Source organism: Microcebus murinus, chromosome 21 (genome assembly GCF_040939455.1).
Source record: "Microcebus murinus isolate Inina chromosome 21, M.murinus_Inina_mat1.0, whole genome shotgun sequence".
Taxonomy (NCBI): Eukaryota; Metazoa; Chordata; class Mammalia; order Primates; family Cheirogaleidae; genus Microcebus; species Microcebus murinus.
In genome coordinates this window covers 36,400,820-36,428,633 of record NC_134124.1, presented here as the reverse complement: position 1 = coordinate 36,428,633, position 27,814 = coordinate 36,400,820, and the positions used below count along the sequence as shown (strand labels likewise).

At 36.0% G+C, this 27,814-nt stretch overlaps 1 protein-coding gene across 4 annotated transcripts in view; it reads right to left on the bottom strand.

Moving 5' to 3' along the window:
• The window catches only part of CPEB4 (cytoplasmic polyadenylation element binding protein 4), a 70,261-nt gene that overhangs the window by 26,723 nt on the left and 15,724 nt on the right, over positions 1 to 27,814 (bottom strand). For all 4 annotated transcript variants that reach the window (XM_012765513.2, XM_012765514.2, XM_012765515.2 and 1 more), the window contains exon 2: positions 20,894 to 20,975. In XM_012765513.2, coding sequence (XP_012620967.1) covers positions 20,894 to 20,975 — 82 coding nt within the window. The remainder of the gene's footprint in view (positions 1 to 20,893; positions 20,976 to 27,814) is intronic.

Below are 27,814 nucleotides of genomic sequence, written 5' to 3'. Positions count from 1 at the left end.
ACAACTCATAATGACAATCTTCACATTTTTTGCCCCGTAAATGTGAAAAATTTTCATTTGTGTGGTGTTTTGTTACTTTTTAAAAGTATGTAATTAGCAATAATATTTTCCTTTGTGACTCATAACAAAAATGCCAGGCTTATTCCTACATGTACAGACACGCTGATGGGTTTAATTCATGTTTTGGGGAATCTGTAAGAAAGTATAGAACATTTTATTGTACTTACACAGGATATAAAAAATACCAAAAACCCCATACCAAAACCCCAGAGCAAAGTAGGCACTGAACAAATGCTACATTGCTTTCCTTCAAATCTTAAAGTGTGTCAAAATCTAGTTTTGAACCTAAAATGGGCACTCAAAATGCCCCTCAAAAATGAATTATTGAAGGTACTAAAATTTGGTTGTTATGAGCTGTCTATCAAATTGGTAACCAGATGACTAGGGAAACAATGTCACTGGGATTTCTCTATCGTTAAGAAATTATATTTCTGTTTTGGAAGAGTTTCTACATGTAAGTTGACGTATCTGGACCACAAATCCTTATGAGTGCACACCATGTATCTAGTTCTATGCTGTAAGTCTGCAGTCCCCAAACCCCAGGCTGCGGACCGGTACTGGTCGGGGGCCTGTTAGAGACCTGGCCACAGAGCTTTACCGCCCTCCACCCCTGCTATCCCCAGTCTGTGGGAAAATAGTCTTCCATGAAACTTTGGAACAGTGCACAGCAGGTGAGCAGCAGGCAAGCATAGGAAACTTGATCTGTATTTACAGATGCTCCTCATCGCTCGCATCACCACCTGAGCTCTGCCTCCCACCCCCAACCCAGTCAGTAGAAAAATTGAAAATTGTCTTCCATGAAACCAGTCCCTGGTGCTAAAAAGGTTGGGGACTGCTGCTGTAAGTTATAAAACAAAAATCACCATGGTAACATTTGTAAGTCTCTAAAGCCCGCATGCTATCTACACCCACCTTCAGAAGAATGGTGGAGAATCCTCAACGGTATTGCTCATCTAATGGAGAGGGGAACCTGCTTGTTAATTCTCTGGTATAGTTCAGCACTTTATAAATCAAGAGTAGAATGAGCATTTGAAATTGACTAAGAACTACAAACATTCCTGTAGGTAAGTGCAGTCTGAACTCCAACTCCACAGAACCATGATTCTCAAAAGCTATGAAAAGCAGACAAGCAGAGGTTCCCCCATGCCTGAAGCTGGGGTAAGGCTTCCAAGATGCCAGCAAGGACTTTACCTAGTTCCACTGAACACTCTTGGAACCAGAGACAGCTACATATTAACAACTCTTCAGAAAAATCCTGTTTCTTTGAAATAGTCTCCACAGAAATGAACTCATGCCATGAAAAGAGACAACTATCCTCTATTGCTAGAAGCTGTAAATTAATCCATATCCAAAATCTGGAGTCCAACAGGAAACAAAATCTGAACTTTATAATTTTCCTACAATTTAAAACCAAATAAAAGTGTTTTTAAAATTAAGTTGTTATTTGTTCCACTTAAAAATTTCAGCTTATTCCTATTTAGAGAGTGGAGGTAGGGATAGAGATGGGAGGGAAAAAGGTAAAAATTAGTTTTTATTTTTCAATTTCTTCCTAAAAATTGGTTTCATTCTTTAATGCTAATGTACACAGCCAATTATCTGAAGCTGGTGAATTCTATCTGGTCTGCTTTAACTACAGACTCGATCTTATGACTTGTCACAAGTATATTTTTTAAAAAGGATAAACTTGAGATGGTAGGAAAAAGAAAATGACGTTTAACCGTTAAAACTTGGAGGGGAAGAACATTATTTCTGACTTACAACTCAAAGTAGCAGCTATTTTGTAATGGAATATACGTATACATTTTAACCTGTAAAACTCTCTGACAAAGGAACTAACAATAGCTATCACACATATCACTTTTTTATATTAATAAAACATTTCTAAAATATGACATAAGTCAATACAGAAATAAAAACATTTAATTATAGTAGTTCAAGTTAAATGTTAAGAGGAAATGTTTTATTATTATATTTCAAAAGAGATATTCTAATTTTTTTAATGCTAACATTCCAGTTGAAACTAAGACTGTTCTAAATGAACCATAATGGCTCTTGTTTGATGTCAAGGAAAGATAATTAACAATAAGAATCCAAAAGACAAATAAGTAAACTGGCTGGCCCAGTTTAACAAATGAAGTTCTACCTTATCAGAAATGCATCTTTTAGGTAACTTTTAAGGAGAGAGAGAGTATTTCAACTTAACGGGAACAGAACTATCCCTTAACTCAGTTATGAATTTACCTCATCACACACCTCCTGAAGAGAATCCCCTCGCCACCAAAGTAGATAACACTTAGCACTTTTTTTCTGGTGTTTACCCTGAATAGAAAGTATTATAATTCTACCCTTTGGCCAAGACTCCTGACACTGAAGAATTACTGGCAAAGTTCACAGTTGAACCCTGAAAGTGAGACTGGTTTTTATTGTTTTGATCTGCCTTGTGATATGATTCCTGTCAGGCTAGAATCAATTTTAGCCTCTGAGTAGCACGTATACCTGTGACATTTCTGTTAAATAATCTGTAATTCTTTCCATTTGAATCTTTAAATATAAGTAGTGATGTTAAGAAACCTTTTCCAACTTTCATAATGCTGCTCTAACCTGTGTGCCCTACTCTTCTATAAATTCTTTCTACAACTAAAATACTAAAGGGTCATCCATAATCTATTATGGATAACACATATCAACTACTTCCTTTCTGGAAATCTTCCAAAAACTCCCATTATAAGTGCCAGGGGAATTTTAAGTCTTCTACAAGCTTTTCACATTCTGCTTGCGCTCTTTATTTTATTTCTGTTCTGATATCCTCTCTGCTCTATAGGTAACAATTTACACTTCTGCCTTTTCTATTCCATGGCTAACTGACTGACCATTCCCTCACACACACATCTGAGACAGCGGCCCTCATTCCATGTTCCCAATGAAGGGTGTAGGTGGGTATTTCATTCATACACACATACACACACACACACACACACACACACACACACACACACACAAAATATATAAAGACTGTATTCATTTTTTTAGAGCAGTTTTAGGTTCACAGCAAAATGGAGAGGCAAGTACAGACATTTCGAATATCCTTCTCTGTCCCCACACATGCACAGCCTTCCCCATTATCAACATCCCCCACCAGAGTGGTGCATTTGTTACAACTTATTAACCTACATCGACACATCATTATCACCCAAAGTCTACAGTTTACATTAGAGTACATTCTTGGTGTTGTACATTCTATAGGTTTGAAAATTTGTATAATAACATGAATTCATCATTATAGTATCATAGCTTCACTGCCTAAAAAGTCCCTGAGTTCCACCTACTCATCCCTCCCTGCCACCCTCAACCCCTGATCTTTTTTCTGTCTCCATAGTTTTGCCTTTACCAGAATGTCATATAGTTGGAACCACAGTGTAGACTTCTCAGATCAGCTTCTTTCACTTAGTAATATGCATTTACGATTTATAAGTAATATGCATTAAGATTTCTCTATGTCTTTTTGTGGCTTGATAACTCGTTTCTTTTTAGTGCTTAATAATATTCCATTGTCTGGATAGACCACAATTTACCTATCTAGTCATCTAGTGAAGTACATCCAAGTTTTGACAATTATGAATAAAGCTGCCATAAATATCCATGTGTAGGTTTTTGTGTAAGTTTTCTCTCTTTCTCTCTTTTTTTTTTAACCCTACATGAACTTTGACTATTAAGGGTTTTCTCAAATCTTGTTTTTTCAGGCTCACCTTTTTATAAGACACTGTTCCCAAAAGGGAAAACACTTTTTAAATTAGCTCACCTAATTTTATTTGTAGCTACAAAACAATATCCAATCTGCTTACCTAATCATTTCAGCTGCTGGCTAACTTTCTTATCTCTTACATAATAGCCTCCCTTTAGAACTAGAGCATTTTTTTAACTTAGGCATCCTGAGTATCCTGTTTGGGCACCAGGAAACATTCAATGAGTTCATGGTACTAAACTTAAAACATCCGCATTTCATATGTAAATAAAGGGTAACAAAATAAAAATAATTGAGATAACTGAATATGACCATAACCCAGTGTCTGTGGTTTTGTTTGATTTTTGATAATTCATCTATCTATAATCATAACCCAGATTTTGACACATTTAGAATTGAATTGTTTAAGGCAGAAGGAAGGCATTAGGGATTTCAGGCACCTGAACCTAAAATTCAGTCTTGGAATGCTCTTGGTATTGAACTGTGTTACAAATATAAAAACACTGCCTGATCAGCAGCTCTAATCTTAAGGGACTTTATGAAAGGAAAAGTAGTAGTCTCTAGAGGCCAGCTGTGGCACTTGGAACCAGAAGCCTGGCATATATCATGCAGAAGGCATAGGCTATATTTGGTGACATGACTCAACTTAGCCAAATATAGGCAACAGACACAGTGTACTCTGGGGATCCACACTACCAAATTCTACATGTCCATACACCAAGCAGGCAATTCTATGCTAGGTATCTGTGATTTGGAGAGAAGCAATATTTTCCAAACAGACTGACTTAGAATAGGTAAGAGTATGTACTATCCTATTCTTTTAAGGCGCAAAAGTAACCTAGCCAAAGAGATGAAAGAAGACTAGAAGAAAATATTATTTTATATTAGCAATATGTGTATTCTTTCATAATTAGGCAAATAAAAGTTATTTTATAAAGAGTAACCCAGATATTATTGCTACTGATGATTCAATAGTAAACAATACAATAAATGCTGCCACTTTCAAATACACAAACACTGGAAAACACCAAATATTCTACAGTGCTATTAGATTTCATGCTATGATCTTCTCTTTTTCAGAGTCATGCCAGTATTGTTGGTGACATGGTACAGACCCAGGAACAATAACAGAAAATAACTCCGCAAGGTTCTCTAAAACATAGTTAATATAGTCCTATAAAGCGACAAGTAACATAAAATTCTAAGTTCAATTTTTTTTTATCGATTCATACTATAAAAACTTAGATACTCCAAGGGAAAGTAGGGGGAGTCTTTGGTGAACACAATTAAAAACTTCTAACATACAGATATATAAAGATACATACATCTGTTGTTGTTCAACTAGAAGTACTCCTTCTACCTCTGCTCCTATTAATTTGATTTAGTTCATATCTAAGTAAATCAAAGCTATAATGTGATTAATAATTCTTTAAAGGTAGTACTTCTACCTACCTCTACACATTTGCTTTTTACCAACACTGCCTGAGACTTGCTGCAAGATGGTGCTATGGGGACCTGGACAATGTACAGAAAAGCTCAAGAAATGGGCAGTAAATTCCCTGGTTTTGAATACTAACTTTATACTTACACAAATGCAGAACACATAGCAACATGAACTAATAAAAACTTATTCAATATGTTCTATAACTGAGTGATAAATAAAATTTTAAGTAATTTATTATACTGACTTAACATCTGATTTGACTCCCCAAATCAAAATCAGAAACCTTATTCTACTCCCTGACCCATGTGTGCCATAACCAATTTCCAATAAAGAAATTGTGTTGCAAAATGACATAGGAGGAACTGGCTGGGACTGATATCCACTGGAGAGTCTTCCCCCCCACCACCAAGAACTACTTAAAATCCATTAAACAGACACACAGAATTTAGGCTAAACAAAACCCCTCTCTGGGACAGATTGGCTTTCAGTTTAAAGGCTAGTGCTTACAAAAATTCTTGAATTCACACCCTTTTCCATCTTCCCACACTGCCATTTCCCTTCCCACATCAGGCACTCCAGCCATCTAGAACTGCTGGCCTATAACTTCTACTTCTGGGTTACTCCCTGTGTCTGGAATGCCCTCCTCTCTCTGCCCCACAATGTCTCACCACTCAAACCCCCACCCTTCTGTCCAGGCAGTTCCACTCTTGGGCCTCACATCCTATGAGAAGTCTGCTCTGGCCCACTCCAGCCACCCTCTCTCTGATTCAGATAACCCTATGTGCTCCCAAGGGCGCCCTTTATACCTACTACACTGTATTTAAATTACCTATTTTAAGCTATCTCTTGCTCTAGGGCAACAAGATCTTTATGGACAGATTTTGGGTCTTGCATGCCAGAGCCTGGAGCAGACAAAAGTGTTCAATAAATAACTGTTGGAATGAATAAAGCAAAGCCAGCAATTGGTGGTCTCTCTGTCATGGAAGATGCAGTGAAAAAGTATAGTCTAGTCAATCTCATCTTGTGACCTAGGTCAAATTAGCTTTGCTAAAACTCAGGAAAACAGAGATATTTCCATTTATTAATACATCACAAAGTTTTTGTGATATATTCCCAAGATAACTTTTGCAGAATACCAAGAAAAGTCCCCCACTATGCAATAGGTAATTAATATTAATTCCTTTCCCCTCCCACTATAAGTCCAGAGATAACCTATAGTTTTCCACTTGTGAGAGAAAGGAAGAGGGAGAATTCCTTTTGGCCAAAAAATTGCAAACTGGAACCACGAAGATAGGAGTGGCAATCTGGAGTATATTTCAGCTTCAGAGAAATAAGCGTTTGCTAATGTCCTTGGTTACAAACAGGGATATAATTCTTCTTGGAGGGAGAGAAGAGAAAAGTAAAAACTTAACTCCTTACTTTAATCAAAGCCAAACTGACAAAGAAGCAGAAGAATTTTAGGAAATAAAACCTTGAAATTCAAAGTTAAATATTTATTAAAATATTTCCTTTCATAAAACTAGGGAGGATCTTCCTTTTGAACCAAAAACTGAAATTTAATTTTTTAACTGTGATAGGACAGTTGAAAAACAGACTGTAATAGTAGCAAAAGAAAATAACATTTATCTGTAAGATAAGTAAAGTCAATGGAATATGTTTCTACAGATTAAGGAAGGTTTCATATAGAAGCAGGCTTGATTTGACTATAACTTAGGGCAGGTGCAACATTGCAAGACCTAAAAGCATCTAAGAATGTCAGACAGAAGGGAATATCTAGAGAGAAACTCATAAGAAGCTGACCCAATTAAGAAATTCAAAAGATTTCCTACTGCCAGTAAAGCTAACAACAAACCAGCAAGCAGGAAGGCTATTTTTACCCTCGCCAGAAGCCTTCTGACTTTGGATGCTACATTTAGAGAACAGAGCAACAAGATAACTTGCCTTAAGAGGATGTTATGATACTAGTGATTAATGGTAATTTTTTAAGCTCTAAAAAACTAGGCATAGTTTTTGTCCAAACTAAACCAGCCAAAGCCAGTTTTTGTTGGTCTTTTTTTTAAGGGTGGATAATATAATGGAAAGAAAAGTGGAAAAACAGACCAATGGGTAGTAGAAAAATTTTAAGTAATCCAGAAAAAGCCAAGCTAGTAAATTAAAATTCTCCTACCTTACAAAAAGGTTGATTTAAAAAAACATGTGTCACAGAGGCATATTTTAAAAGAACCAGTGAATAAACAAAAAGAATTGGCTCCAAGGTAAAAATGATTTTGAAAAATGGCTCTCTGTACTGAAGTGAATATAAAAAACGATTAAGATAAACTTATGAAATCCACAGGGACCACAAGCTAAACTGCTGTAAATGATTTAGAACTTTAGAGATAAGAGAGATAAGACTAAAGAAATCCAAATAGACTTTTCTGTGATCACAGAAACTAAAAAGAATTAAGAATGATTTCCTTATATATAACCATTATTTTATCAAATAGAATGCTATTCCTATACTGATGAAAAGCTGCCTTTAAAACTGGTTACTGAAGTCCAAATCCCAAAAAGCAATCAGCAAAGTCTCTGGTTGGCTTTCTGCATACAGACCTATCATCAATCCTAATCACTTATTTAACATAAATTCTGATGACTTTTTGTTTTGTTTTGTTTTTGAGACAGGGTCTCACTCTGTCACCAGAGCTAGAGTGCAGTGGTGTCATCACAGCTTACTGCAACCTCAAACTCCTGGCCTCAAGCAATCAATCCTTCTGCCTCAGCCTCCAGAGTAGCTGGGACTACAGGCACACATCACCATGCCCAGCTAATTTTTCCATTTTTTGTAGACAGGGTCTCACTCTTATTCAGGCTGGTCTCAAACTCCTAAGCTCAAGCAATCCTCCCACCCTGGCTTCCCAAAGTGCTAGGATTACAGACGTGAGCCAACCACACCCCACTGGCTTTTTTGAACTTTAATGAAAAAGGTACTTGAATTTCATACCTGATCTAAGATTTCCACCTTTTGTTAAAATTTCTCAATAGGCCCAGTCTTTATTTTTTCCTATCAATACTCAAGGTTCTCAGTCTTCCTCTTATTTATTAACCTTCAAAATTAAATAATAAACAGGCTATTCAAAGATGTATGCTAATTATTTAAAGAATATGCTTTGTTTTTAGTCCCTAGTGGATCCAAACAGACTAAAATAACACCTGGTGCCTAGCAGATGCTTGATGTATATTTGTTGCATGAGGGGTCTTCAAAAAGTTCATGGAAAATGTGTATTATGAAAACAACTATGTATAGCTTTCAAATTTTTTTCATCAAAATAATCTTGTATTAACTTGTTATAATTTGTCTGAATACAATCTAATTTGGGATAAGACATCAGTTCGAAAAGAGCCTCTACCAAATAACATGAATTTTGCTAAAATTGATCAAGAGCAAACATCAAATTTATGGTGAAGCTTGGATGGAAGAATGGTGAAATGACTGATGTGTTATGAAAGTTTATGAGGACAATGCCCCAAAGAAATCAGCAGTTTACAAATGGATAGCTCATTTTAAGACAGGACAAGACAATGTTGAAGATGAAGCCCACAGTGACAGACTATCCACATCAATTTGTTAGGGGAAAAATAATCTTATTAGTGCCCTAAATGAAAAGGATCGACAATGAACAGCACAAACAATAGTCAGCACCACAGACATCTCAACTGGTTCAACGTACACAATTCTGACTAAAAAGTTAAAGTTGAGCAAACTTTCCACTCAATGGGTGCCATCAGCTGCAGATAAGAACAGAGCTTTCAATGGAAATTTTAAACAAGTGGGATCAAGATTCTGAAACATTTTTTAAAGAATTATAACAGGAGATGAAACATAGCTTTACCAGTACAATCCTGAAGACAAGGCACAACCAAAGTAATGGCTACTAAGAGGTGAAAGTGTCCAGTCAAAGGGAAAGTGGACCAATCAACAGTAAAAGTCATGACAACAGTTTTTTGGGAGGCTCAAGGCATTTTGCTTGTTGACTTTCTGGAGGGCCAAAAAGCAATAACATCTGCTTATTATGAGAGTGTTTTGAGAAAGTCAACTGAAATTTTAGCAGAAAAGTACCTGAAAAAGCTTTACCAGAGAGTTCTCCACCATGACAATGCTCCTGCTTGTTCTTCTCATCACACAAGGGCAATTTTGTGAGAGTTTTGATGTGAAATCATTAGGCATCCACTTTATAGTCCTGATTTAGCTCCTTCTGACTCTTTTTTGTTTCCTAATCTTAAAAAAAATCTATAAAAGGCACCCATTTTTCTTTAGTTAATAATGTGAAAAAGACTGCATTGACATGGTTAAGTTCCCAGGACCCTCAATTCTTTAGGGATGGACTAAGTGGCTAGTTATCATCACTTACAACAGTGTTTTGAAATTGGTGGAGCTTATATTGACAGATAAAGTTTATATTTTTTTAATTTAATCTTTTAATTACATTTTTCCATGAACTTTTTAAAGTTTCCTTATATGAATAGCCTCAGACAGCTTTCAACTTTATATTTACACCCAAAGTGGAGTGAAGGTGGGGTTGGGAAAGGAGAGCAGTATATCTAAGGAATACACATGTATTCCACAGTATATACTGAGGAATACACATGCTTAAGTTCCATGACAAACCTGGTGAATCAGAATCAGGGAAGAGAACAAGTCAGCTTAAAAAAGTTCCCTCAATGATTCTATCTTGATCCCCAGCGCCCAAAAGGAATTCTTCCTATAAAACCAGCAAGAGTGAGATCCAAATCTTTCACAGAGGATTATGATGATAAAATCGGATTTTAAAATCTGTATCCAGTCTTCTAAATTAAAATTAAGACATATTAATGCCCACCTTCTGTCAAAGCATACTAGACAAAATTATTTTACGTTTTCTTTTGTTTCCCTCCTAAAGGATGCACAATAAATACTTGAGCCATAGAACCAGGAGCCAGAGGTTGTGTTCCTATCTTGACCCTCTAGGTACCAGGAAGTTGAATGACTTTACAAAAGCTGTTGCATCTCTCTGAACTTCAATTTTTTTCATCTGTAAAATGGAGACCACAAAATTCACATAAAAAGTTACTGTAAGGATTTAGGTTAGAGATAATTCTCAGAAGGGGCACCCAATAAAGGAAATGGTGTCAGAAATAAGTGCCCCTTCATGGGGAACTGGTTGTTAATGCTTCTTTCCATACAGATTGTTCAGGTATACCTCAAAAAGAAAAATGCAGTCCAACATCAAGTGTCCTTCAGCCTACTTGGTAGGTAGAATATGCTCAAATGCTAGCAGAGCTGAAGTATAAGCAGAAGCTAAATAAAACCACTTTGCTTAAAGAAGGTTTTAGTAGTACCTGTCTCACCCTCCTAACAAGATCTGCCATGCTACACAATGTCAGACATTATGCAGGATGTAGCCTAAACAGCCCACACTCCTAGTTATGCCTCAAAGGGCAAAAGATGGTTTCAGATATCAGAAGCTTCAAAACGCTGTTTGGTAGAAATGACAATCTAGGATAGGGTCAGGGTCCTCCTCCCTCACTCCTCTCTGACCTCTTCCTCACCATTTCCTCCATTAAATTCCTTTTTTATGTTATGTTCCTTTTGGCAACAGGGAGCATTCTAATGGTAGGAGTATAAAGCAGAGCAATTAGAGAAGTTCTCTAGAACATTGTTTCATAACCTTTTGTAACTATTAAGACCTACTTTAATCAAAATATATCATAGAGGCTTTCCTCCATGGAAACTGAAGACCCCTACCCTCTATCTCACCCCCAACCCAGTGAATGCTACAAGTAAAACAACAGCAACAAAAACTTCAATAACAAAAAGCCACTATGAATTCAGCAACACCTTTAAATGTGTTTTAATGTTTAGCATTTACGTGCTTCTGGAAGATAACCATACATACATAAGTGACATATCTATCATGTAACTGGAATGCTCAGTCACTGATGGGTTCACAGGCTCCATCAAATAACTCTCATGGCTGAAGAGGCCCATGGACCCCAAATGAAGAACAAAAACATTTCATTGAGGCCAAGTTTAAACAAATGTTTCCCAAACATAACAATTTGGAGGCCTATCTTAAAAAAGAAAAGATGCAATCTAGAAGCAAAGCCTTCACTCAACCAACTAAATCTGATTTTTGGTTATATCCCTTCCACAAGCTGCTCAATATTAAATACTGCCACATGCAAATTCACATGATACTTATATGCTACTTTCAGTCATTAAACTATAAAACCTTCAATTTTGTAACATAAGACTGTATAGAGCTGCTGATGGTAATTTAAAGATCATTAAATTCAACCCCTCCATTTACAGGTGAGGAAATCAAGGTCTGGTGACAACCCTAAGGCCACAGAACTGCTAGTGGCAGAGTCAGGTTTGAACATAATCCTAAATACTTCTGCTTTTATTTAACACTTGGGAAAGTCTGTTATATGCTAACAACTTGTGATCATTAACAACAAAGAAATCAAGTGGTTGATTTAAATACCTCTATTTAGTCATCCTTGCCAGACATTCATTATTGGAATATTATAGACAGTAGAAGTTAGATTTTTTGTTTTTCTTTAGTTCTTTATACTTCAATTAATCATGGCTGCCCTTCAGAATTAAGATCTACACTTTATTGTTGGTTTCTCAAGCACTAAAAAGGTCCTCTAATTGGTTGATTCCTCCTTTTCTTTCCCAATGTATAGTAACTGGCATCTGCCCAACTGGATTCCAAAGAGATTATGGAACTGCTTTCCCTTCAAAGTTCCACTAATGTTCTTAATTGACTGGTTACCAGGTAATACCCAGAAGAAAACAAAGCCTTGCTTTTAGAACTAAGTGCACTAATGTGGGACTGAATTCAGAACAAGTCAATTTCAAAATAAAGACCAGAGGCAGCCTGGCCATGTCACTATCAGATTCAAAAAGTGGTAATTAGTTTAAAACTACTATAGTTAAGAAGTTATTCCTTTTATAAATTGTATTGCTAAACCAGGAACAAATTCACTGAGTTTTCTCTCTTTCCCCTCTTTTAGCTTTGGTAATAAGGATAGTGGCAACATGAAGGGAAAAATAAATTCATAATTCAGGCAGATACAGCTGATAAATTAAGTCAATTATATACCATATTCAGGTAGAAATTCCATGCATATCAGGAAGCAATAATTTTGTGGCACAGTTGTGAATTGTTCCCTCCTTCCTATTGCTAAATCGACTGCAAAGAGAATCTTAGATATTTTCATGACAGCTATGAATCAGTCGGCACTGGCTTCCTCTCTCCCAAAGTCAGCAAATAACACAGTCTAGGATTATATAATAGGATCAAGGAAAGCCTAAGACCTTCACAGAGAACAAAATGCTTTTATTAAGCAGATACATAGCAGATTAAGCAGTACATAGGGCTGCTTAGTAGCTATCAGGAAATTAGACAGCAAGAATCACTTCTATAGAATTTTAAAATATAGAAGGAAAAGACAGAAAATTAATGTGACACTATCAAATGTACACAATCCACTGTATTAATTTGAACATGGAGCATGAGGAACATGGATCCCTACAAATGTTCTGAACTCTTATATAGTAGGGGTGCCCCTAATATTTATCTTTGACGAACTGCAGGCAAAGTCTAAAAACCTTACTATTTAAATGTCACTCAGATTTCATTACTGAATGGAGAATATTACTATTTTTGCCCATCCATATGATAAAATCTAAGCTTAAATTGTACACAAAACTTAGTGGAACAATGTAAAACACAGAAGAGAACCACTTGTCAGTTTATTACCTGATTGCTGCCTGTTTTCTGATTTATCTCTATTTACCACATACAGTTTATTCCTTTACCAATCCCTATCCCAAATGTTTGTCAAACAAAACTAAGTCACAACAGCCATAGAATAAGAGAACCTTACTACAATTGAAGAGAAAAAAATGCTAATGGCTTAATGAATCATTTATAGATATGTTTAGGATCTTAAACCCAATATTAATAAAATAAAAAGTTTACTATTATTTTTCCCTTCCTCCCCCTTTACTCCCACCTCTCACCCAGGTAAAATCAACATTGCAACAATATTTTAAGATGACCATTCAATTTCATGGACTCAAAGTAGGATTCCTTGTTTTCAATGTTCAGGATTAAGATAAGGGGCTGCTTAAGTAATCAAGGACTCACATCATGGATGACATAAGATAAATTCTCCCTTTGTGACAACTGCTTATCTGATTTTCAGAACAAATAAAAACAAGGGTCAAATATTCTATCACAGTGTGTGGAGAGTAGAGGGCAGAAAATCACTACTCTGAATAACCAGTAGGTATTATGTAAGTAATCGGGGCAGATGAGGTGCTGGCACAGGCACAAGATACCTTTAGTGTGGTTTCAGTTCAGAGGCTACAGTCAACAAGACCTCCATCCAATCCTACCAGCATATCAGAGTTCACACACCTCACACTGTTTTCTTTCTCAGGCATTCCACCTCCTCCTCCTCCCCTTAAAAAATCCCCAAAGGCAAAAACAACAGCAACCTCAAATTTGAAAAAGTGTAGTCTCATTGTTCAAAATCCACACCTCTGTAAGCTCCACCTATACAGTGCCGAGAGGGATCCAACAAATCCTAATCAAAAGCAAACCAGAAAGCAGGCAGTTGTTCAAAATTAAGAATGTCCCTGCATCAAGTAATACAAAGAAAATCATGACACAAGACTTTGTCCTCTACTTCCTCACAATAGAAGTTACCTCAACACAGAAGCCCAGGTCCCAATCCTATAGCACAACTAAGCCAAGGCAAAAAAGAAAGACTGTTTAGGATGTTCCATTTCCGCAGTCAGGAAAGGGAGAGTGCAGGAGGAAAGGAAACAAACTTCACTTCTAAATAGCCACACACAAAGTTAATCGCAGCCCAGTTTAAACTGTACTCTTTGCTAGGTACCTTACTCCATTACTCACGACGATTCTAGAAGGAAGGCAATTTTCTACTCTCAGGAGACCTCAGCCACTCCCCTTCTAGGCTGCTTTGAATTACTTGGTATCATCCAAACAGAGCATGGAAAGAGCCAGCCCAGTTCAGGAAGGCTCCAGCCAGACTTGCAGGGCAGCTGCCTGGCTGACTCTGAAACCTAAAGACTTGTAATAATTAAAGATTCCCCAGCTCGCGAGAATACATTTTATGCCACATAATAGTAATTTACATGGAAGGAGAAATTTGATTATAAATCCAAGTAAAATTAACTGGTTTGCATTATCCATTTCTTCTTTATGGTACTTTGAATCATGCCCCATTAAATGTGCCTTAAAAGAAAATGTACATCTAAGCCTTTAAAAAGGTTGGGAAAGTTGGGCTAGGGTACATAGTAATCTGTTCCCAAATTGCCACAGGCAAACCCACTTAAATAGAAAAAGGTTAAATACTATAAGAATTGATACCCTCTCCCCACCATTCCTAGTTGAAATGAATCATTCTAATATTAAAGCAACAGAAACTATTTTAGTAGGAGTTCCTTTCATTTCTTAAAATTCTATTTATTCCCAAATTATTTCCAATTTATGACATATGTCATGACATAAATAAATGACAAAATTCAGTCTTATATTCAGCAACTCTCATAGCAGGTTTCTAGAGCTATCTTAGCCTGCATAAAGTCAGTATCCATATAAAATATTTGTTTTAACACATCTGTATCAGTATACAACATGTTCTCTAAAATAGACAAGTAAGGGACTGCAAGTTGGAATACAGGAATATTAGGAGAATTGCATATCAAAAGAAAACTTAAGGCCGGGCGGGGTGGCTCACGCCTGTAATCCTAGCTCTTGGGAGGCCAAGGCGGGCGGATTGCTCAAGGTCAGGAGTTCAAAACCAGCCTGAGCAAGAGCCAGACCCCCGTCTCTACTATAAATAGAAAGAAATTAATTGGCCAACTGATATATATATAAAAAAAAAAATTAGCCGGGCATGGTGGCACATGCCTGTAGTCCCAGCTACTCGGGAGGCTGAGGCAGAAGGATCGCTCGAGCCCAGGAGTTTGAGGTTGCTGTGAGCTAGGCTGACGCCACGGCACTCACTCTAGCCTGGGCAACAAAGCGAGACTCTGTATCAAAAAAAAAAAAAAAAAGAAAACTTAAGGTTTCCTGGCAATTATTGTTCTTTTTAAAAGTAACACTAAACCCATTCTCTCCCTATTGTAAAGATACAGAATTCAAATAGTTATTAACCCAACAACCACTCTTTTACAATGACATTAAAAAAAATCTTTTATGAAATTAACGAAACGAGCTTTGTGTACTAAACTTTCAATTTAGTTTCATGATTTTATTCTAAAGAGACTATTATAAATTCTTTCACTTAGCAACAAAAAAAAAGAAGCACAGATGGAATCATCACTTGCCCACTCATTTAAGCATTTGTTTCAAACAAATTCACAGCAATGAAAATTAGTGGGGGGAAGGGCCCCTAATTAACATGTAGATAAAGAAAAAAATATCAAAAGTGTTTTAAAATGCAAGGTCGAAACACCTTCAGCAGTCAGGAATTTAAAGCATAGCACTTTTGGAGGAGATCCACTGCTCCTAAAATAAATAACTACTAAATGAATGCATGAAGCAGTGAAGCAGTAATGTGTTTAGCTGTATAACATGCTCCTACTACTTATTCTTCATATGCAATAGGTTCCTTGGGCACCATTGGGATATGTAAAAGACTGGCACTTGAAACAACTTGCTTTTCTGAATGCAAACATTATTGCTTACATTCAAATCAAGTATTTGAAATGCCAAAACTCAGAGGAATTGTGGTGAATATGTTGAGTCCTCCCTTCCAAAAATCGAAAGCAAGACACATTTTATAATAATATGAAAAGAAAAAGCCTCCATGTTGCCAATATTCAAAGGAAAAATATGATGATATTCTGACTCATAAGTTAGTTAATCAATATCTGAAGAACTATAATGTTCTGACAATTTACAGATTACCTTTGCTCTCTCAATAATTTTGCTGCCTGAATTTGGCTTTCTAGTGAAATGAAGCAAATTAAACTGTTTTCATATATCGGATTTAAAATACTGCACCACTATCATGAAACTGTGGACTATTATATTCTGTTTGTCATCTGATAATTTTTAAGCACTGTTTTTGTCTCTTTATTCCAGTGCTGCCTCCCTCTGCTTCCATTCTACAAAACCCACTACCTTCTTGGTTTATACCTACATCCTTTTATTCCCTTCACACACAGGAGAGAAAAAAAGCCTCCTTAATTTTCAGAGGTCTGACTATACACTGAACATGACACTGCTCCATGAATCTTTATTTCACTGTGTGCAACCTATGCTTCAGGAGGCTGAAAACAGATGTATCCGCATGTGGTTTTAATCTATTTCATGCTGCTCCATTTCTGAATAATAAGTACCAATTTCACAGGCAAGAAAAAACACGAATAACAACAGTAAGATACAATATTCCCCAAATAATCATCTGAGCATCTACGATAATAAAAGATTTTTCTGTCTAGGTGAAGAAAATACTTGATAAGCCTAATAATATTGTAGCAATGCACAAGCTCCCACCTGGGAGATCAAAATTCAAAATCAATCTGTAGCTCAGGCTCTTAGCTTATGAGACTGGGTGTGCAGTAAAAAAAATGAAATAGGTCTCTGGGGAAGAGCTTCCTCAGATTGTCACTGGTGTTGGTTATAGAGAAGGCAATACACAATTTCGGGGATAAAAATAACTTACAGACATGCCAGACAACCAGAGAAAGGACATGGAGATAAGGTATGGGAAGGACACTTTTCCTCCCCAAAGAGCCCAAGTACATGCAAAAAAATGATAGCAGCCTTAAAATTCTTAGAAAAACAATTAAAAATAAACCATAAAAAAACTAAGATAAATTATGAAATGAAGGCTAAGTATTCCTTTTGAAAATTTGTTAAAAGAAAAAAGAAATAGACAGATAAAAGGTTCCAAACAAGCCAGTTGGAATCAACAACACATTCATAAAGAAATACAAAAACTGTATTTGAAGGTTCCTAGGCACATTAAAGTATCTAGTTTGTTGATAGGAAAAACAAAATTTTTAAACCCCACTACATCAAGGGAGATTTTTTTTTTCCCAAATGAAAAAAGCCAGTTTTCTGGCTTTTTAAAAAATTTAAAGTAATAACATAGTCACACCAATAGATTCAACTTGTAGTTCTTGTATCAATTTTAGGCTCCATCATTTAAACCCACACACAATCCACATATCTATGAAAAACTGGAAATGAAAGATAAAAATAAATGCGGCCATTCATAATACGTTTTATAAAATTGTTTTTAAGATAAAATGAATCCAAGTATAAAATTATAAAATGGTGGAGTCTTTTTAAAACAACTTTCAGATTAATCCTGTTAGTTAAATTTTTGTATTTTTTTCCTGAGAGGTGTATATTCTATTAGTCTCAGAATTAATGTCAATTTTCTGTTTTCTGTGTCTAAGCATGCAAAGCACTAGTAGAGTATTTTTATTTATTTATTTAATTTCAAAATGAATTGGCAGGTGTTAGATACCTATTTTAAGATGAGAATGTGTTATTTTTTAAGGTATTCAAATTTTATTATCACCTTTAAACAAAATCTCACAAAATTAAAAATTAAAAATAAGTAAATGATTTATTTTTAAAAAATCAAGATAGCATTCCTAAAACAACTATCTAAATCAGAAGAGACTTTGGCAAGAAATAAAATATTATTAACCTGAGCAAAACAACATTATGGTAGTGACAAACTACAATGATACAAAGTTAATGATCTTGGTTTCAGAAAAAAATCAAGTGTAACTATACCCTGGCATTTTAGTTCCACACACTCTTCTGTGAATTCTTTACTGCTCTTTGAAGGAAAAAACACACAAGATTAATTTAATATACTCAAGCCAGATTGGCTCCTAAACTTAAAGTGAAACTGGCTATCTCAATCCAATTTACTAGATGTTTAGTAAGAATTCATACAATTTCTTGAGTGTCTTCTACAAATGAGGCAATATGCTATATTCTATAGCTGTGTCATATCATTTAATCCTCCGGACCTCCACAAACTGTAGTGGCAGAGTGGGAGTTTAAATCCAGATCTGATTCCAAAACCCACTGTCTTTCCATTCTGTCATGCTGCCTTCTATGAAAATCTTTATGTTCCCAGACTAGACTAATCAGACTTAATTTTTTCTATCATCAGACTTAACTTTTGATTATCCCTATAGAATTAGCTTAAAGAAACTTAATTTAGGTAAAAATTGGTAAGAAGAAATTTAAAAGGGAACATAGAATAAAGGGGGAACTTTATACAATAATCCACTTAGCAAACTAGAGGAAATAAATAAACCTAAGGGAGATAACCTGGCTGAAACTTGGAAATCTGACTGTTAATCCTGTTAGAACAATGTGTGCAAACTCTTATAGGTTAACTTAAGAACCAGTTAGAGGCTTGCTTCTTAGCAACATCACATAACAAACTGTTTATATCTACTACTATTTATAACCTGTGTTTTCTCTGATAAAAACCATAGACATTTATCATAAAAAATGATTTCTAATTACTTATTATCCCTAGTATCTAGTACCATAGGAGGCTCTAAAAAAATATGCTAAGGGAATTAAATACATCTAAGGATAAACAAATGTCCTTTAGCTACTTTTTCTGTACTTAACTTTTAATTTTGAAATAATTATAGATTCATAGCAGGTTGCAAAAAGAAGTACAGAGATCCTCTTGTACCCTTTATAAATCCAGTGTTCTCAAATGGTAACATTTTATATAATTATAGTACAAACCAGGAAATTGACATTGGTACAATCCAAAAACCTTATTCTGATTTTTCCTTTAGCTGCTTTTTAAGAGTGTACAATTTTTCTAGTGCTAGAAATAGCCTCTGACTCTATTTTTCTGAGGAGAAAACAAAGGGTCAAAGAGGCTGAAGGACTACCCAAAGTCATAGTGCTAAAAAGTAGCAAAAATAGAGCCAATTCTGAGTGAGAGATCATCTTTCTTCAGACATAGAGCATGCATCTGGATTAGAGACATTCATCAGAATTCCATCCATCAGGAATTCAGTAAAGACATTCAAAATATTCCTATTTCAAACTTATCTCATCAGATGCCTATTTTTTCACACATTCTTTTTCATCTTTCCAAAACCCCCAAAACTTTCCTCATTAAAAAATTACCATTACTGATCTATTGAAAAATATGTAAAAGTTTTACTGCATCAGTAATATGATATGCCAAACTCAAGGGAAAGCTAGGCTAAGCTGGTCACCACTTGAAGCCATAGGCTGCCTTGCCATCTTTGACCTCAGAGCAAAGCTTTATGTCTGGCACAAAGCAGACTTCCGTACTAAACACTAAATCACTGGGCCGGGTGCGGTGGCTCACGCCTGTAATCCTAGCACTCTGGGAGGCCGAGGCGGGCGGACTGCTGGAGGTCAGGAGTTCGAAACCAACCTGAGCAAGAGTGAGACCCCGTCTCTACCATAAATAGAAAGAAATTAATTGGCCAACTAATATATATAGAAAAAAAAATTAGCCGAGCATGGTGGCTCATGCCTGTAGTCCCAGCTACTCGGGAGGCTGAGGCAGGAGGATTGCTTGAGCCCAGGAGTTTGAGGTTGCTGTGAGCTAGGCTGATGCTACGGCACTCACTCTAGCCTGTGCAACAAAGCGAGACTCTGTCTCAAAAAACAAAAACAAAAACAAAACACTGAATCACTGAATGAATGAATGGACAAACTAACAAGTAGGATGATCAAATATAGCAAACACAACAAATTTATTTTGTAATAAAACTACTTTCTAGTAAACTGAGATTTTTTGTGTGAAGAAAAATGTTTTATTTTGTATGATAGTTTTCACAAAACCAAAGAAAAGGCCCTTAGAGAACATCTAGTTTGATAATTCTCAACCCTGGCTACATGCTAGCATCATCTGAGATATTAAAGAATGACATGTGAACCCCCGCCCCATTATAAGTTGGGGCCAGGCATCTATTTTATTTGTAAAGCTCCCCAGGTGATTGTAAATCTTATTATAAAGATGAAGAAACTGAGGCCTAGTCAAATTGAATGTCTTATTCAAGAAAACGCAGCTAGTCAGTAACAGAATTGAGACCACAAGCCAAGTAGGAATAGTACTATTTTTTTAAACATAACACATAGAAAAAAATCTCAAGACTCATGAAACTTCATTTTAACTTTGAAACTGTTGGCCAATTTTTAAAACAGAAAACCAGGCAAATAAAATCTACCGACACTGGAACAAACTCTTCCTTGTGTATAGTCACTAGGAAGTCATTGTCACAAGTGGGTAGACACATACCACCGAAGCAATGAGAAGTGATTGCCTAAGATATTAAAAAATGAAGTGTATGGTTCTTGTCTTTGAGTTAACTGTCCACTCTTAGCATACTACTTTTGTAGTATGCTTCATTGGTATCATGATGTCCATCAAATATGCTTGTTTTTTTTTTTTAACAAAAAGAGGTACATCTATAAAATTGATAGAATTTTATATAAAATATGACTCCATAATATCAGTCATACTGTTCATCAGATTAAATAGATAATACATATTTTTAACTATTTTCTAAAATCAAGTGGTTGTATTTCTAAATTTACCTTTAATGGTATCATTTTCAGCTCTCATTATGTCAATGAGTGAACTCTCCAGCGAGTGCATGTCAAATGTCCTGGGGCGATCCTGTAAAGGCAAACAGCCACAAACCATTTTTTAAAATTGCATTTTAATGTAAAAGAGGGTAATAAGTTGCATTTGATGGGATACAGATAAAAAGGTAACAATTTTACTGCATGTATAAGGTAATTATTAAATGTTATTATAACACTTAGCAAACATTAAAAACCATAAAAGTACATACACAAGGCTCAGCAAAGAATGATTTGATTTCTAACAATAATTTCAACAAAAGCATCTACTTTAATGTTTAAAATAGAAACATTAATACTAATTTCCATATTAATTAAGAACATTAAACAAATGCAAAAAAAAAAAATTCTTCATCTTCTCACCACTTAAGATTGCAATAGTATGGTAAAGCATTCCAAACTTGTTCCAGTAGCTATCTGCCAGATTGGTGCTATTTAGACTTGCTATATTTTCTTATAAGCCAAGGTTTGAAAATAAGACCACTAATGCAAACTAATGCAAAGCATCCCAAAATAAATATCATTGGGAAATCATGACAAATTATGCCTTTATTTTAAGAAATTAAAAATATGATTGATTTATCCATCTCTATATTATTAATACCAACGCTGTCCATGAATGTTAATGAATGTATCCTCTCTAAAAATTTGCTTTTAAAACTAATAATCCATATGGAAAGTAGACAAAACCTCTCCCACTTCCCCCCAAAAATAGATGAAAAACAATTTTGGTAGAATCTCCCCTCCACCAATAAAAAAATAAACCTGGAAAAACGAAGCACAGGCACTGCTCTCCCATCAGGAGTGGAAGCGTTCTCTAAGGAGAAGAATGAGAATAGCAATAGAGAACTGCTGAAGCATGGTCTAGCCCTCCCTACCCCCAGTGCAATATGTTATTAGGTCCCCAAACAATCCAGTCATTAATTCTGGTAAATAAGGATAAAAGGACAACTGATCAGAGTTAGAATCTGGATGAAAAAACAAAACAAAAAAAAAACAAAAACAAACGAAAAAAAATTCAGTGCTTATTTACTATTTCAACTGGCAAAATCAGGCTTGATTTTACTACCATTAAAATTAAAGGGAAGAAAGGGTGTGGAGTACATTGCTGGTCTTAAACCCTAGCTTAACCAAGTGCATTTCAAGAGTGGGTGAGGAATCCTAAAATAATACAACAACCCAACTGCTTTCGCATTCCTCAGGATGAAGAGTACTAGAGATAACTAAAATTAAAGTTTAGCCTGATAAATTAAAAGCAGGAGATGAAAACTTTTTAAAATTAAACTCTGAAAGGAAACAATAATACATGCTTCTGACCCACCTTAAGAATAAATACCACACACGCGCACACATGCCACTGCATGAGTATTAAAGGGGAAAAAAAAGGCTTCCAGAAGAATCAAACAAGCAGGATTCTAAAATCTTCTCTTCAGTTATATTTCTTTTTACATTACTTTTTAATTCAAAGCTTTGGCTTTTAAAAAAAATCACCTCCTAATTTTATCCTTTGTAAAATAAACAAACAAATTTGTTGGGACCTAACTTTTCCACTTTCCTAGCTATTTTCTAGAACCACTAGGCTGACAAAGCATGTCTTTGACTCAAAAGCATTTGTTTTAACTGACCTGACATTTCTCCTCTGTGCTTCTATAACACTTGTCACCCTGTGTGATTATTATGCCTCCCTGAAACAGGGACCATTCCTGATCCCATCTCATCATGTAGATATTCAGTAATGTTCACTGAGTGAATTGTTTATTTTTTTTTATTTTTTTTTTTTGAGACAGAGTCTTGCTTTGTTGTCCAGGCTAGAGTGAGTGCCGTGGCGTCAGCCTAGCTCACAGCAACCTCAAACTCCTGGGCTCGAGCGATCCTTCTGCCTCAGCCTCCCGAGTAGCTGGGACTACAGGCATGCGCCACCATGCCCGGCTAATTTTTTATATATATATCAGTTGGCCAATTAATTTCTTTCTATTTATAGTAGAGACAGGGTCTCGCTCTTGCTCAGGCTGGTTTTGAACTCCTGACCTTGAGCAATCCGCCCGCCTCGGCCTCCCAAGAGCTAGGATTACAGGCGTGAGCCACCGCGCCCGGCCTAGTGAATTGTTTAGATACAAACATTTTACCTCTGCAACTTGAGGAGTGTAAGGGCAGTTATATTTGGCTATAATCTAATATCAGAGGTGGGAGAGAGCATTGCAGGTTTTTCCCCAGGGTGGGAAGGTTGGGGTGAGGATGAGGATAGGGGAGAAGGGGCAGGTGCCTTAACATCCTATTCTACTCTAAACTGTTATGATTCCCTCCAGAACATTTTTGCCACCTTTTCCTCCTGATTTTTTCCTCATTATTCTCATCTCCTCAACAAGGTCTATCTATAGAGAGGCAGGAGGATGTATGCCCAGAATCAGAATTTCTAAGGGTTAGTATTCATAAAAGAAACTGTTCTGTTTTTATATTTCCTCATCTCAAGCACTGAATTAAATCAAAACCCCCTACTGCATATTCTTTTGGAAGCAAAGTGAATTTGAGGCATAATTTAAGGTTTAGAAGCTAATACAAAGTTACACCATGTTTTTCTATAGTAGCTGGATTCGTGCTCTTTCAGCAATCTACAAACCATTCCCATAAATGGGCCATTCACATTTCCGTCCCCATTACAAACTAGTCTTGGAGACAATGATTCTCCGTGTTTGTTCACTGCCTTATGAGCTTCCCACGAGCAGGAACCATGTCTTTACATCAAATGTTCCCACTGTGTCCACCTCAGATGGTGTGATGGTGTGCCAAGATAGTCATGTCCTCAGTCCACAAGACTGCCCAGAAGGTCCTGAGGTGGCAAGAGCTCCCTGGCAGATGATCTCTGTTTAAGTATTATCATTTTCTACATGTGTCATGATGTGAAATAGGTTGAGAAGCACTGCCCTACATTTCCATATCACTATGCCTCACACAGGTCCTGGCAGGTAGAAAGTATGCAAATGTTTGTTAAATCAATGAATGGATGAATCCCTTCAAGTAATTTTTAAACATTTAAAATACTTCTCTCCTACTTCCTTAAGATTTACTTTAATATTTCCCCTTTCCCTCTATAGAGCTCTATGTTTTCTTTTGCCAAAATAACTAATGGTGGGGATGAGGAGAGAGGAAAATTCAGTCTATTCTTTTTCACACAATTAGCATAGTAAGCAACCTTGTGAATTTCCGGAACTTGCATTTTACCAATCACTGAATGACAAAAGCACTGAAAAGAAGCAGTTGATAAAGAATATAACAGTGTTTTTGCTTGGTTTGTTTTATAAAAGCTATTTCTAGTAAGTCAAGAAGCCTTCTTTTTACCAACCAGTTTCTTAATGTAGTATTGGAATTTAGTAAACCATACCAAACACTGCCCCACCCCAAGTATACTGCCTAGAATATAAAGATTTTTGCTAAATTTATAACCAGTGATATATAACTGTTAAAGTATATTAAAACTAAATTCTAAGTGAAATTTTAAAATTTCAGCAATGTTTTATAGGATGAAAGAAAAAAAACTCTATCCTTTTCACACTAATTTTTAGTAATGATACTAATTTTTCCTTTAATTTGCTATAATTTAATACATGATGACAAGTAAATGACAATATACAAACTCTGATCAGTTGGTAGTATCTCTCAGATGCAATGTGTGGAGGAGTCACAGGTTCTATGTGAACTCAGAAGGAACCAGTGCCTCAATAGACAGCTGATGATTAATAAATACAAGGTCTAACGCCTAATGGCACTGGTACCACATTCTTGTCAAACCTAGTCTAATATGTATTTCCCATGACCCAACCTTATTGGCAATTATACTTACTATAAACTATTTTACATTTGTTTAATATTTTATTTCTTATGATGTATTGGTAAAGAGGTTTGGTAAAGAGTCCAAAAGCCACATATTTTGCCAAATAAACATTCTGTTCTCAGAGAGAGTTTAAAGTTTATAATTCTTGATTTATTCCCTCACTGATCTTTTCTGTCCATTTTTAACATCTAATAAAAAAAATCCTAAATACGAGTGTCTATACAATTAGGAAGTAGATAGAGGGAGATAGAGACATAAATGAATAAACCCAAGGTATAAGAACAACACAAACAATGCTGTTTTTCTTCTGTAACAATCAGAGTCAAATCAAAAACATAAGAGTGCTTTGATTCCCATATTTCCTTCTTTGATTTTGCCTTTTTTGGTTGCTAATTGAACCAAATATAACCACTGACCTATTTTCTAGGATCCAGTCTCAGAAAGTAAACTAACTGTAAAATAGAAACCTTGTTAGGCAATAGCTCTTCTTTTATTGCTAAACAATCCATGGAGAAGTGATAGTCTTTCTTGACTGAACTTGAGCTGATGACCAAAACATGAACACTAGTACACATTAGTGGAAGAAACATTAGATGCTAGGAAGCCTCAATTCTGCCTGGCATATTATGTGAGCTTGGCATATTATGTGAGCACTTTCACCCTCTGGACTTTCTTTGTGGTCCATAAAAGGAAGTGGTTTGATTAGACCTCTAATGTCCTTTGCCTAGCTCAAAAATAAATTTGTATCCTAGCTTTCTGATATCCTAAGATGTCTGTGATCTTCCAAGATTTAGTGTAAATCATGATGACAATTATAGCAGGAACCAAAAATAAGGATGAGAATGACTAATCAAAGTCCATTACCTTTTTGCTCACAAAAAGGAAGGGGTCAATAATAGATCAGTAAGAAAATGAACTCTTAGAGTCTTAAAAAAACAGTCACCACATTTTCATTATGCTATGTATAATGCAAAATAACAAGCTTTTTTGGGAAAAAAATCTACTTAAACCGATTTGTTGGGGAAAAGGAGAGTGAAGTATCCTGGTTTCATATAAAAGATCAAAGAATCTCTTATAAAACAAAAGATACTGACAATTCTATTTGCTCCTATCCATCACTGCCAGTATCTTAGGAAAAAAGTAGAAAAGAAGCACTACCCTTTATTGAGCAAAAACTAAGTACCTGATATTATTCTAGGTCCTTTAATAATACTGTCGTAATCTTTGAACCTCCTAAGTTAGATTTTGCTATTCCTGTTTTACTAATAAAAACTGAGACTAAAGAAAACTTACAAAGTTTACTATTAATACATAGCAGGTTACTGGGTAGTTTAGCAGCCTGGTCAGGATTCAAGCCTAAGTATCCCTCCAAAACAAGTGATACTTCCTTGGGTAAGGTCATGATCATGGCAGTCAAATGACCATACTAAGTAAGACATACACTTAAATAAGAGAGGCACCATTCTTCTATAAGGGCCCTGAGAGCATGAACAGGCTGGCTACTGCCTGGCAAACAGTAGGCACTCAAATATTACTTATATTTTACTTATACAAATATTAATAAATGATATTAGAGCTACTAAAACCATAAGACATGAAAGAAAAAAATAATTTCTTTCTTCACCTCACTGAGATGACAAATAGATATGACACACAAATTAGAGATCTATCACAAATGCATCTCTGGGTTATCTGCTAACCCAGGAGTATTTATTTTTAGAGACAGGGTCTTTCTCTGTTGCCCAGGTTGGAGTGCAGGGGCATGATCATAGCTTACTGTGTAACCTTGAATGCCTGGGCTCAGGCAATCTTCCTGCCTCAGCCTCCTGAGTAGCTGGACTACAGGTACACACCACCATACCTAGCTTATTTTTAATTTCTTTTTTTTTTGTAGAGATAGTGGTCTCATTGTGTTGCCCAGGCTGGTCTCAAACTCCTGGCCTCAGCCTCCCAAAGTGCTGGAATTACCAGTGTGAGCCACCAGGCCTGGCTACTCCTATCTTTTAAAGATGGTGTATCTGAAATAGAGAGCGAAGTAACCTGCACAATTTTAGCCCATAGATACTTCCATGCTTGCAGCATTAAGATTAATATCACTGATGATCTTAGCTACAGTTTGTTAGGCATGTGCTATTTGTGCCAAACCCTGTGAAGAAGTGCTTAAAATCCTAGATTCTGGAATTGAAGACCACTGAATTTGAATTCCAGCTATGTCACTCATTAGCTATTTGACCATGGCCAGATTATATCATTGATATCTCTCAGATGCAATTTCTTTCTTTGCAAACTGAAATAGTAGCAGCTTTCTCATTGGTTATGATTACAATCATGTAGAGAATGTAGGTAAGAAGCTTACCATAGAACCAGGCAGTAGAAGTGGTACCGTGTTTCCCAGAAAATAAGACCTACCCATAAAATAAGCCCTAGCAGGATTTCTAAGCATTTGCCCAATATAAGCCCTACCCTGAAAATAAGACCTAGTGATGGGCATGGCTGGCTACACAGAGCATCTGCACAACCCAGGCATTTCGTCCTAGAACGGTAAAGAAGATGAGCAGCCCTTCTCATCCGCTCCATGAGAGCTCTATTGATTGACATGAGAGACTGGGGCCAATGGTTCTAAAAGAAATAGAGTCACAAGAAATTCAGGATGGAATTCGGGGTTTGGAGAGTTATGATGATGTTCCAGAAGAAGACAACTATATTTGAATAAATGTAGACTGTTGTACTGTACTTAAAAAACATAACATATCCCCTGAAAATAAGCCCTAGGGTGTTTTCTTGAGGAAAAATAAATATAAGACCCTGTCTTATTTTCAAGGAAATATGGTAGTAATAATAATAATATCAGCAGCTACCATTATGGGTTACATGCATAATCTCATTTACTACTCACAAAAACCCTATACAATTAGACATGTTCACTTACTATACCATTTTACAGATGAAGAAATTGAAGCTTAGAGTAATTAAATAGCTTCATCAATGTTAGGTAAGTGGAGGAGGCAGAATTTGAAACCAGGTCTTCTGACTCTAGACCACAA